This window comes from Etheostoma spectabile, chromosome 24 (genome assembly GCF_008692095.1).
Source record: "Etheostoma spectabile isolate EspeVRDwgs_2016 chromosome 24, UIUC_Espe_1.0, whole genome shotgun sequence".
NCBI classification, from domain to species: domain Eukaryota; kingdom Metazoa; phylum Chordata; class Actinopteri; order Perciformes; family Percidae; genus Etheostoma; species Etheostoma spectabile.
The window spans coordinates 545,536-558,675 of NC_045756.1; the positions used below are offsets into that span (position 1 = coordinate 545,536).

The 13,140-nt window shown below is 43.6% G+C and overlaps 1 protein-coding gene across 4 annotated transcripts in view; it reads right to left on the minus strand.

Annotated features, from left to right (window-relative positions):
• bin1b (bridging integrator 1b) overlaps positions 1 to 13,140 on the minus strand; it is a 27,394-nt gene that overhangs the window by 13,477 nt on the left and 777 nt on the right. For 2 of the 4 annotated variants that reach the window (XM_032506792.1, XM_032506794.1), the window contains exons 2-7: positions 4,541 to 4,621; positions 3,842 to 3,896; positions 3,662 to 3,756; positions 1,538 to 1,573; positions 1,251 to 1,346; positions 1,030 to 1,137 (exon numbers count right to left, since the gene is read on the minus strand). In XM_032506792.1, the coding sequence (XP_032362683.1) occupies positions 1,030 to 1,137; positions 1,251 to 1,346; positions 1,538 to 1,573; positions 3,662 to 3,756; positions 3,842 to 3,896; positions 4,541 to 4,621 (471 nt within the window). The remainder of the gene's footprint in view (positions 1 to 1,029; positions 1,138 to 1,250; positions 1,347 to 1,537; positions 1,574 to 3,661; positions 3,757 to 3,841; positions 3,897 to 4,540; positions 4,622 to 13,140) is intronic. The other 2 variants (XM_032506793.1, XM_032506796.1) reach the window with 1 other exon arrangement.

Here is a 13,140-nt window from a genome sequence, read left to right on the forward strand (position 1 = left end):
AGAGAGAGAGAAGAAGAAGAGCAAACCATTCAAGACAAACGCAGACATGTTAATTAGCATATAGCAACGCAGAGTTTCCATATAAAAAGGGTTAATGAACACTTTAAACTGGGACTCGAGCCCAGTTCAGAGACGTCTCCGGAGGCTGGTCTAACCCTCGTGTTGTCTTCCCGTCAAAATTAAAAATAGACACTTTTGTTGATGCTTTATATCGATGTTTTTAACTTTTGCTCATGTTTTTGTCCCTTTTTTCAACACTTTTTACGTTTAACACTGCGTAACACTAACTCATTAACTTTAATTTTACAGTTATTTTTGGAATTTATGGTCAATAAACCTCATTTATAGGAAATTATACCTAATGTTTGAGTTAGAAAAGCATATATTAGGAATTATTGAGACTAATATTAAAGGAATGGATGTTGATGGATAATCACAGACTGGAATATGTCAACTTTTACTCAATACTATTTCAACAACACTTCCATTTGTCAATTTTATCATCCATTCCTTTAATTTTAGTCTCAATAATTCCTAATTTCTGCTTTTCTAACTCAAACATTAGGTTTAATTTCCTATAAATGAGGTTTATTGACCATGAATTCCAAAAATAACTGTAAAACTAAAGTTAATAAGTTAGTGTTACGTAGTGTTAAACGTCAAAAAAGGGACAAAAACGTAGGAAATTGATAAAAAAAAAAAGTGTCAACAAAATTGTTGATTTTTCAATTTTGAGGGGAAGACAACACGAGGGCTGAGATGCTACGAATCACGTCCAGCTACAAAAAAGCCCGAAAGTCCGAAATTAGAGCATGAGGACGTAGTTGTTGCTATGGAGATGATACGTTTCGACTCATATCTCATCACGAATCTTTAATCTGAACTGGGCTTTTAAGGCGGTATGACTGATCCGCTCAGTGAGGAACTCATACCACCTTAAGTCAAGAGCAATGCCTTTTAGTATAAGCAGCAGAACACGCTGAAACACACACACACACACGCACACACACACATACATACACTTGTTACCTTGGCGATCTTGGCCTCGTCCTTCTTCTTCCCTTTCTGTAAGGAGTTGAAGTGATGCCGGGCGCTGTCGAAGTCCACCATCTTCCTGTCGCGCTTCGCTATGCGAGCCTGAACAATCACAAAACCTTTTAACGCTTTTATTTTGAAATGCGTCCAACAAACAAAACCCCAATCGTGTTTCCATGACCTATAAATATCTTGTTTTATTGTGAAAAACCCACCTTAATGTCAGGGAACTGATTCAGGTACGAGTCCAGAGTGGTCATGGACTTGTCCATGATGTTCTGGTGGTAGTCCAACCACAGCGTGTCTGTGTCCTGAAGCACATTTCACATCATCAGATACATTCAAACGTTCACGCATCGCCTTGATGTTGCAGGTGAAGATCCGGTTTCACGTTTCTACGGGTGTGTTCTAGCTCTCTGGTCTAGAACCAGCCTCTAGTTCCTCTACTGCAGGGCTAAACCAGTATCCCCCCACAGGAAGCTAAACCAGGGTTCCTGGTTACCTCCAAGTTATTGTCCATCTCCTTCTCTATCATCTCCTTCAGGGTGGAAGGAGACGCGCATGCAGTCAGGAGAAAGAAAGGGTGTTAGAAGGTGGAGAAAGGAGAGAAATGACATGTATGTGTTCTGAGTCTGGTTCTGAACAGGTGGGGTTTGAGTCTGGTTTTGAACAGGTGGGGTTCTGAGTCTGGTTTTGAACAGGTGGGGTTCTGAGTCTGGTTCTGAACAGGTGGGGTTCTGAGTCTGGTTTTGAACAGGTGGGGTTCTGAGTCTGGTTTTGAACAGGTGGGGTTCTGAGCGGGTTTGAACAGGGGGGTTTGAGTTGGTTTTGAAAGGTGGGGTGGTCTGGTTTGAGTTTGTTTTTGAACAGGTGGGGTTGAGTTGGTTTTGAACAGGTGGGGTCTGAGTCTGGTTTTGAACAGGTGGGGTTTGACGTCGGTTTGAACAGGTGGGGTTCTGAGTCTGGTTTTGAAAGGGGGTTGAGTCTGGTTTTTGAAAGGTGGGGTTCTGAGTCTGGTTTTGAACAGGGGGGGTTTGAGTTGGTTTTGAAAAAGGTGGGTTTTGAGTCTGGTTTTGAACAGGTGGGGTTTGAGTCTGGTTTTGAACAGGTGGGGTTTGCGGTCTGGTTTGAACAGGTGGGGTCTGGTCTGTTTTGAAAAGGTGGGGTTCTGAGTCTGGTTTGAACAGGTGGGGTTGAGTCTGGTTTAACAGGTGGGGTCTTTGAGTCTGGTTTTGAACAGGTGGGGTGGGTCTGGAGTCTGGTTTGAACAGGTGGGGTTTGAGTCTGGTTTTGAACAGGTGGGGTTATGAGTTGTTTTGAACAGGTGGGGTTTGAGTCTGGTTTTGAACAGGGGGGTTGAGTCTGGTTTTGAACAGGGGGGGTTGGAGTCTGGTTTTGAACAGGGGGGTTCTGAGTCTGGTTTTGAACAGGTGGGGTTGAGTCTGGTTTTGAACAGGTGGGGTTCTGAGTTCTGGTTTGAAAAAGGTGGGGGGTTTGAGTCTGGTTTTTGAACAGGTGGGGTTTGAGTCGGTTTTGAACAGGTGGGTTTGGAGTCTGGGTTTGAACAGGTGGGGTTTGGAGTCTGGTTTTGAACAGGTGGGGGTGAGTCTGGTTTTGAACAGGTGGGGTTTGAGTTGGTTTTGAACAGGGGGGGTTGAGTCGGTTTTGAACAGGTGGGGTTTTGAGTTGGTTTTGAACAGGTGGGGGTTTGAGTCTGGTTGAACAGGTGGGTTTGAGTCTGGTTTTGAACAGGTGGGGTTTGAGGTCTGGTTTTGAACAGGTGGGGTTTGAGTCTGGTTTTGAACAGGTGGGGTTTGAGTCTGGTTGTGAAAAGGTGGGGTTCGAGTCTGGTTTGAACAGGTGGGGTTTGAGTCTGGTTTTGAACAGGTGGGGTCTGAGGTCTGGTTTTGAAAAGGTGGGTTTGAGTCGGTTTTGAACAGGTGGGTTCGAGTCGGGGTTTGAACAGGTGGGGTTTGAGTCTGGTTTTGAACAGGTGGGGTTCTGAGTTGGTTTGAAACAGGTGGGTTTGAGTCTGGTTTTGAACAGGGGGGGGAGAGTCTGGTTTTGAACAGGTGGGGTTTGAGTCTGGTTTGAAACAGGGGGGGTTTTGAGTCTGGTTTTGAACGGTGGGGTTCTGAGTCTGGTTTGACAGGTGGGGTTTGAGTCGGGGTTTGAACAGGTGGGGTTTGAGTTGGTTTTGAACAGGTGGGGTTTGAGTCTGGTTTAGTTTTGACCAGGGGGGTTTGAGTCTGGTTTTGAACAGGTGGGGTTGGTTGGAGTCTGGTTTTGAACAGGGGGGTTTGAGTCTGGAGTCTGGTTTTGAACAGGTGGGGTTTGAGTCTGGTTTGAACAGGTGGGTTTGAGTCTGGAGTCTTGGTTTTGGAACAGGGGGTTTGAGTCTGGAGGTTCCTGGTTATTGAACAGGTGGGTTTTGAGTCTGGAGTCTGGTTTTGAACAGGTGGGTTTTGAGTCTGAGAAATGCCGCCGGATTGAGAAACCCTGGGTTGATAAAACTAGTTCTGGACCACGTCGTGACCCAGCTTACGCAGGACCGCGGTTCTTAGGGTTGAACTGAAGAAATCCAGGGCATGTGGATCTTGATTCTGGTCCAGGCCTCTGGTCTCACCTCTATCAACGTGTCCATCTCCTCTTTGCCAAACCAGTCGGGCTCGTACATCTCGGCCAGGCAGTCCTGGAGCCGCCGGGACGCGTCGTGCATCGCTGAAAAACCCCAAAGAGGATCAGACACACTCTGCTTAAATCTCACGGTTGACGCCGTGAATCACAACTGCATCTCCACACTCACTTTTCACCGCTGTGAGGTAGGCTTTCATGTCTTTCTGCAGTTTGGTTCCTTCTGTCTGAAGGAGCAAACACAACCGCTTAGACAACATGACGGAGAAGAAAGTGCCAAAAACCATTATTGGAGGATTTCAGAAAAATAATCAAATATCTCTACTGGCTGACAAAGTCCTCCAAAAGATCCTTTAACCCTCCTGTTGTCCTCTGGTCAAATTTGACCCCTTTTAAAACATGTGTACATCTGAAATATGAGTTTCTTTTTACCCAAATTACCCCAAAAAAATGGATGGATTACATACAACGCTCTTTGGAAATACAACTGACCACGTTCATTCCTGACTAAACTCAATTGTTCGTTCCTCTGATCTCAACTATTAGTCAAAATAATTCAAAATCGTTGCTTTTTTTAACTCAAATATTAGGGTATAATTCTGTATAAATGAGGGTTATTGAGCATGAATTACAAAAAGTAGTAAAACTAGTAAGGTGGGGGTAGTGAAAACTGAGAAAAAAGTCTGAAAAACGGACGAAAATGTCAAATTTTTGTCCGTTTTTATCCTGGGAGGACAACACACGGGTTAAAAACTTAAATAGGAAAATAGGTTTCAGTATTATCAGAGAAAACAAGCAGTTTTGTTGGCGGATTTCATCACTTCCAAGACTCAAATCCTGATTTTTAAAGAGGAGGAAAATGGTTCCTGACCATCTGCTTGTTGAAGTTGGCGACCATCTCCTCAAAGGCGGCGTCTCGGGTCTCGTCTGCTTTGCCGAGCTTCTGCAGGACCTGCAGAGGAGGAGGAGAAGAAGAAGAAGAAGACACACATGTACATTAAAACATTATTATTAAAATGATTAGGTACTATGTCGATGTCATAGTACCAATTACAGTGCTTTACTTTTCATAGCTGTGTACGAATAGTTCATCAAAACAAGCTGCATTATTATAGTGAAACTGTCTCTGTCTTTAAAACTGGCAACCAGGGTATGGAGGTCAAAGGTCAAGCCCTCAGTCTGAAAGCATTTACAGCCTACCAAGAGCCTGGGTCTGGGTCAGGGTCTGGGTCTGTCCCAGGTTTCTTCCTTAAAGGAAGTTTTTCCTCTCCACTGTCTCCCTGTTGCTGCTCTGGAGGAAACTACTAGACCTGTTGGGTCCTTGTAAATTCTGGAGTGTGGTCTAGACCTGTTGGGTCCTTGTAAATTCTGGAGTGTGGTCTAGACCTGCTCTATCTGTAAAGTGTCTCCAGATAACTCTTGTTATGAATTGCAAATCCAGTCAACAAAGAGAGAGCTTCATCTTCCATGTTTGTCCTTCAAACTTAATTATTATTAGTGATTAATAATTCACGTGACTGCAGTGACAGGAAGCTACCGATAAACTGTACATACAACGTGATAATAATCCTCTATATTGTGTGTGTGTGTGTCTCTGTTCACAGACACATTATGGTGTAGTGAAGGTAAAGGAGAAGAAGGGATGAGAGAGAAAGAGAAGAAATCCGGAGACATTGTTTTAGCTGTTGGTTGGAAATGAGGTCAGCGGCTAATCTGAGCCTAGAGCAGCACCTGTCTCCCTAATCCTGGGACGGATACAGAAACTACCATCAACACCACGGCGGGGACTTCCCCACACACACACACACACACACACACACACACACACCTGCTCACCGTCCACACACTCACACATCATATCATCACAGCTGAATGTATTCAAAGGAGCCCATCTGCAAAACATGTCTGGGCCTCATAGTGAAGGTAACACATCTTATTTAAGTCCGAATTAGCCCATAAACATTACTAATGGCTCCGAAATGAGCAATCAGTACGATTGGGATGTGTGTTTCCATCTTTATGGCCCTGTGTTTTAAAGGTCTTTGTGGAGAGGAACAATTACAATTGATTCTTTTATGTATGCACTGTCCGTGAACACCTTTCCACACCTTTCCATGCATTGTTGCACCTTTCCACGCCTTTCCACACCTTTCCATGCCTTTCCACCCCTTTCCATGCCTTCCCATGCCTTTCCACACCTTTCCATGCCTTCCCATGCCTTTCCACACCTTTCCACCCCTTTCCATGCCTTTCCACACCTTTCCACACCTTTCCATGCCTTTCCATGCCTTTCCACCCCTTTCCACGCCTTTCCACACCTTTCCACACCTTTCCACACCTTTCCATGCCTTTCCACGCCTTTCCACGCCTTTCCACGCCTTTCCACACCTTTCCATGCCTTTCCATGCCTTACTCTCTCCTGAGCTGCCACTAAACTAGCAGGCAGCAGCAGTAGTCGAGTTTGGAGATTTCCCAGATTTGGCAAAAGCAGTGTGCTTGTTCTGGAGATGTCTTTTAATATTACTATTTGTTGTTTGCTAAGCTTTCGCTGCAGATGAAGCGTAGCGGTGAGCCGGCAGCGCTGGTGTAGTGGTGTAGTGGTGTAGGGGTGTAGGGGTGTAGGGTTGTAGTGGTGTAGTGGTGTAGGGGTGTAGGGGTGTAGGGGTGTAGGGGTGTGGGTGTAGGGTTGTAGGGGTGTAGGGGTGTAGTCTAAAGCTTTGTGATGCATGCTGGAGATCCATGAAAAATCTGGAAGTAATATATTCTTGTGTCACTTAGACTGTAAACTTGGATGTAACAGGACATAGTTGAGTTTACTGCTGTGTGTGTGTGTGTGTGTGTGTGTGTGCGTGTGTGTGTATGTGTGTGTGCGTGTGTTTTGTCCGTTGGTGTTCAATTTCAACCCCCAAAAATACCCCCGAAGCTCAGACACAGAGCCAGTGTGTGGTATTAGGAGGTGAGGAGGAGGCGTAGGAGGGCTATAGATAGATGGATAGACACACACACACACACACACACACACACACACATTTGAGCCCTGCCCACAGCAGTGAAGCATGCTGGGAGTCCTGAGAGGGAGGGGGGCAGGACAGGTGTGCAGAGCAACTTTGAAGTTTGATAACTTTAGATTTTACTTACTACTCGTAGAAAGTCGTAAAAATCTCATTCTGAGTGATGAATGGCTGATTCAGTTTCTAATGTACTTGCAAAAAACTGCATCTTTAAATTTAACACAGGCAGTGAATCGGGGGACCTTTAGGGGCCCTTGGGGGTCTTGCACTTTGCCAGTATAAATACTTTACAACGAGACAGTCCTCCCCCCCGAAAAACACCCACAAATTCACTTGTTCAAGCATCGATTACGACCTATATTTACGTTTATAGTGGCTGTTTTAGTTGTGACCGGAGCAAAGCAGGAAGTAAGACGAGGGACGCAAATGTCCTGGTAGCAAAATTACCCACTACAGCCACGCTAAGTCCCGCCCACTGAAGCAGCTCGATTGGTTGGGGTCAGGCATTTGACCTCGAAGCGTCAGGGGATTGGTCGGGAAAGTAAAAGTAGTTTTTGTGCCTTAACCTAACCAAACGGACCATTTGACAACATTAACGGTGTTCTCTGGTTAGATATGAGGTTTTTTTCAACTTGTCTGTTGCAGATTTGTCTGTACTGTCTGTAATTTTTACAGGTTTTCCCTCTGACTCCCAGCAGTTTTTATGCTTATTCATGCTTAAGTACTCATTTCCAAGCTACTAATGACACATTTCTGGTGAACACAAGATTTAAAGTGGTGCTTTTGCTGGATTAATTGTGTAGGAACTCAGTTTTAAAGATGGTTAATTAACTACATTTCTATTGTGCTCTTCTAGTCTAAACCACTTCTCAAAGCTCTGTCGATTAAATCAACTAATCAATTAGTCGACAAAATCCTGTAAGTGTTAGTCAACTTCTTTAGTCGAGGGCAGCCCAAGTAATTTCCCAGCATGCTGTGCTGCACAGCTGACCAGTTGATGGGCGGGTGACGTTACGGTGGCACCGTCAGCTGTCTCAATGCAGTGATTCTTTCATTTTTACATGTTGCTGCTCCCTCGCTGGAGGGTTAAACCATAGAGCGAGTGAGTGGGTGGAGGAGGTGGAGGAGGTGGAGGGAGGGCGACGTGCCAACAGACAGACAGCTGAAGCTGACACCCCTCCTCCTCCTCCTCCTCCTCCACCGGCCTTCAGAGGGAAGATGATACCCTGACCTTCCTCTTTACTCCAACGCTGCGACTAGGCGGCTCAGTGTCGCCTCAACGGCTTCCAAACGCGGCTTTGTGTTGGATTTCAAGACCAGATCAGTTCAATTTATACTTTTTTTTTTTAAATAATAATAATAATAATAAATTATCATTTACTAGTCCCAGAAGGGGAAATTACCATTTTACACTCTATTGTTGTTACACACACTACACACAGGCCTGAATTACACACACATGCTCAGTACCTATACATGCACTAATGGAGAGATGTGGGGGGGGGGCTACCCATGGAAAGGGGTCCTGATGTCAGGGTGGGGGGTGGGGGGGGCTGCCCATGGAAAGGGGGTCCCGATGTCAGGGGGGGGGGGGTTACCCATGGAAAGGGCTGGTCCGATTCAGGGGGTGGGGGGGCTGCCCATGGAAAGGGGTCCCGAGGGTTCGGTGCCTTGCTCCTTGCAGAAGGTGAACTGGCTCCTCTCCAGATACAAGTCCACCAGCCATACTTTGGTCCGTATGGGGACTTGAACCAGCAACCCTCTGGTTCCAAACCCATCTCCCTACGGACTGAGCTGCCCCCCCCCCATTTTACAGGGATTTCCTGACATAATAGCCACAAAAGAGAGAACTTTGAATTCCCTGTTCATGATTCCTGGATTTCAAGGCGTTGAGGTGCATTTCAATGTGGACCATAGCCGAGATTTCACAGATACCAAGTCCAGGTTCCTGCAGCAGAACCCGACCCCCCCAACAGACTAAGGTGGTCCTACACTAACAGAAGTCTCAGTTGACCAACACTCGAAGGATTTGGTTTCTAATCAATAGTCATTAGTTAACCAACAGATCGGTAAAACCGAGTTTCTCCACAAAGAATCATGCAGAAGCTCCACATTTAACCTAGCTTACCACAGATGTGCTCTTAGTTTCTTCAAAATAAATCCTTTAAAAAATCAAAAATCATTTAAATCATCTACCTTGTTGACCCTGCATCAACCAAACTCATTACATTTAGTTTACAGTATTTGAAAAATAACACTAAATTCTTTCATTTTGTTCCCTAAAAACAGTCACATAATAATAATAATAAGCAATAAGTGTGTAATCCCAGAATATATTGTCCTCTTTATGTCGTTTTTAAAGACCCAGATGTCCAGGAATAAGACCTACAGCCCTGCTTTCTCATGACCTTTGACCTCTAATAACTTCTGTAGCTTTTTTAATAAGTTAAAACTTGACAGATTCTTCTGTTCTGATTGGTTACTGTCATTTAAATAAAAAAAAATGCAGATTTTCCATCAAAGAACTGATCAAATTCTCTGATTCTTCCTGTCTGGTGACTCGCTGGAAAAACCCAAAACTGTGTTTCACTTACGATGAACGAGGTACTGAGAGTTACGTTGGATATTATTGAAGAAGAAGAAGAAGAAGAAGAAGAAGAAGAAGTGAAACATCTGGTATTTTACCACTTCCTGATGAAATTGGGAACTGCAAGACACTTAGAGTAAGAAAAAAACGACTTTTATAACAACTGAGTGGGCTGTTCACATGTGAAACTTTTAAATTAGACGGAGGAAAAAACTCCTTATGAAGTATTTAAAATAAAGTAACGGGTATTTTAAAGGTGCATCTAAGGTTTTTGAATGAATTAAACAACACATAATCAACAAATACATTATTAAATATTAAGAAAAGATTTTTATTTTCATGCTGCCCCTGGAATATAAAATGAGCTCCAAATTAGCGGCTGCAAAATTAAAGTAATTAACACTCGAATGCAACAATAATTATCATTAATATAAAATAATTACTCTATAATAAGTCGTTGTACAGAAGTGAGGGATGGATGGACAAGAATTGTATTTTCGGGGCGATTTCATATCTTCTGCTGTCCTATATAAAACCCTAAAATGCCCCAAAATAATCTTTTAAAAACAAGAATGTGTTTTTAACCCATTTTAGGCGTTTTTTCCCCCCAACGCTTTCGACTTATTTTGACTTTTTTTTTCATTGTCTTGCCGCATTTTTCTGAGTATTTTGTGTTTTCTCGCTGTTTATGATGCTGTTTTGGAGACTTTTTTTGATGCTCTACATTGCGAGAAATACTTCCAGCACATAACATAACTTGTGTTATTGTGTTTTCGTGACGTGTTGACGGACATTTGTTGTTTGTTTGGTCAGAAATTAACGCGTGGCATCTTTTGTAAATGCGTGTCAGTTAATTACTTGCTGTGCACGAGTTTCAAAACGTACATTGGAGTAAACAAAAGTGATCAAACATAAAAATAATAATCTTTTAATCCTTTTTCTATGATCAAAAAACTGTGACCTTGCTGTGCGCAACACAGCTGACCCAATTAGGCCACATTTAAACAAACTTCTACACCTCCAACATCACACGCTGGTCAACCAATGAAACGGCTCCAACGTGAAGTATTTGTACATGTAGCTGTAGAAAGTAGAGCTCTGTAATTTAGATGTAATCCGCGTGTTTATTACTGTCAGCAGCACGTTGACTGCTGCTGGATAAGAGTGTGAAGATCCTCGTAAGGAGAAGGGATCCTAAAACACAGCTTTGAAGCCAGGGTGCAGAGTTCATGTCCTAGAAGAATTTAAGGAGAAAACACCAGGACACAGGTGTTCGAGTCCCGGGTCTACTACTTTAGTGGACCACAATATTTCATTCTCATCTAAATTGTTGCGCTTGTCTCTTATTGTGATGTCTGAACTTTCACCTGTCGTCACTTTTTTTTCAGCTAAACTTAACTGCAACGGCTGCTAAAATACAGGGACCTCACGGTAGTGTTGCAGTCCAGAACAAACCAAACCGAGACCAGGACCAGAGTGCGTCGAGACCAAGTCATCGCCAAGACCAGAGTGCATCAAGACCGAGTTATTGCCAAGACCAGAGTGTATCAAGGTCCAGAGTGCATCAAGGTCCAGAGTGTATCAAGGTCCAGAGTGCATCAAGGTCCAGAGTGCATCAAGACCAAGTTATCGCCAAGACCAGAGTGCATCAAGACCGAGTCATCCCCAAAACCAGAGTGCATAGAGACAGAGTCATCCTCAAGACCAGAGTGTATCAAGGTCCAGAGTGTATCAAGGTCCAGAGTGCATCAAGGTCCAGAGTGTATCAAGACCGAGTTATCGCCAAGACCAGAGTGCATAGAGACCGAGTCATCCTCAAGACCAGAGTGCATAGAGACAGAGTCATCCTCAAGACCAGAGTGTATCAAGGTCCAGAGTGTATCAAGACCGAGTTATCGCCAAGACCAGAGTGCATCAAGACCGAGTCATCCCCAAAACCAGAGTGCATTGAGACCGAGTCATCACCAAGACCAGAGTGCATCGAGACCGAGTCATCACCAAGACCAGAGTGCACCGAGACCGAGTCATCAGCAAGACCAGAGTGCACCGAGACCAGAGTGCACCGAGACCGAGTCATCGCCAAGACCAGAGTAAACATGCAGGTGATTCCAAGACGAGACCGTTCTCGAGACCTGGATCTGGAGTACTACAACGCGGCCTCATGGTGCCCGTACCTGGCTCACACTCACCTTTTCTCTGCTAAATTGTGTGTGTGTGTGTGTCTCTCTCTTTCTGTGTCTCTCTGTGTATGTGTGTGTCTCTCTGTGTGTGTTTGTGTATGTGTGTGTCTCTCTGTGTGTGTGTAGGTGTGTGTGTCTCTGTGTGTGTAGGTGTGTGTGTGTGTGTGTGTGTGTGTGTGTGTGTGTGTTTTTACGCATCTCAGCAAAATGTCTCTCTATCCATTACCACTTGCAAGTTAATTTCCCCTCAATGGCCGTACTTGTTGATAATCTGTGTGTGTGTGTGTGTGTGTGTGTGTGTGTGTGTGTGTGTGTGTGTGTGTGTGTGTGTGTGTGTGTGTGTGTGTGTGTGTGTGTGTGTACTTTAGGAGGTTTTGAAACATGTGCAGCTGCCACGAGGAATGAGCAGATACTCATCAGAGGAGCGCTGAGGAAAGACGTGCTAGAGTTACAGGCCTCCAACAGCTCGGAGTCTTATTATTTTGACCGATTTTTAAACTGGAAACAGACTCATGAAGAAGAACAAGTGATTTTAAATCTCTTCCACGGACTGACAACGCTCGTGGTTGAGGTGATTAGAGGGTAAAACCTCCGCGGGCTTAAGCAGCCCGAGTGATTAGGACAGACGATAATAACCTGCAGACAGAGAGCTGGACGCACGCTGTTGATCAGGTTTCATTCTCTCACTTCTACACTCCTCCGTTGGTCACTTTGTGCCGTTCCTTTACTCCGCTAGTGGCTAGTAAACGTCTAACATTAAAGGTGACGGGTAACCAATCGTGTGCTCCAGCTCGACGCGATGTTTTCCCCGTTACGTAACACTTTTTAAAGGAGTGTATCGTTCTTTTATTGCTTCTTATACGGATCTAAAGGCATGAAATAATCAGCTTTTTACCAAAAACACCTGGGTACTTTAAGTACTACTCACTGAAACTTTAAATACAAGATTTATCCTTTTTATTATGTTTTTATTTGATGTATTTGAAAGCCTCTTGTATTGTTAGGATTGTTACTACCTTCTGTTTCGTCTCCAGCTGATCCGAATCAGCTGTCTTTTACTTTGAAAATCTAATTCTATTACTACTTGTCCACTGTTACTTTTGAACGCAGTAATTTTACTTAAAACTGACAATTCAGATTAATTAAAGCACTTAAGTAATATTGTAACTTAATCTAACACTTTAACATGTTAATCTGCTAAATCTATGGTAATTTAAACTATTTTTAGCAGTTGTGCAGCTTGGATTGAGGGTTTTCTGCTCAAGGGAACTTTGGCAGTGTGCTGATCAAACATGCACACACTGAGAAACAAGATTCTCTTAAAATACCATCATTAATTCCTCAGTTTAGCTCTGAAAACACAAGAAACAACTCCATTTAGATCAAAGTGGTTGTTAAGGTAGATCCTTTTAATTTGAAAGTTAATCGCCAACACACCACCTTAATTGTCAAGTTGAATTAACAAATGCCTACTTATCAATTTAAGGTATTGATCTTCAGCCTTAAAACTCCCAAAAATATAACGTTTCCCTTCTATTTACCGATTGATTTTAAATATTTCTCTTAATAATTACTGAGGTGTATATGTGTATAAGGTGTTATTAATGGGTTGTCTGCACTGTTTTAAGGGTTTTAAAGTACAAATTCAGGGTGCTTTTGTTCAATGTTACAGGGTTGACCTCAGTTTTGAGGT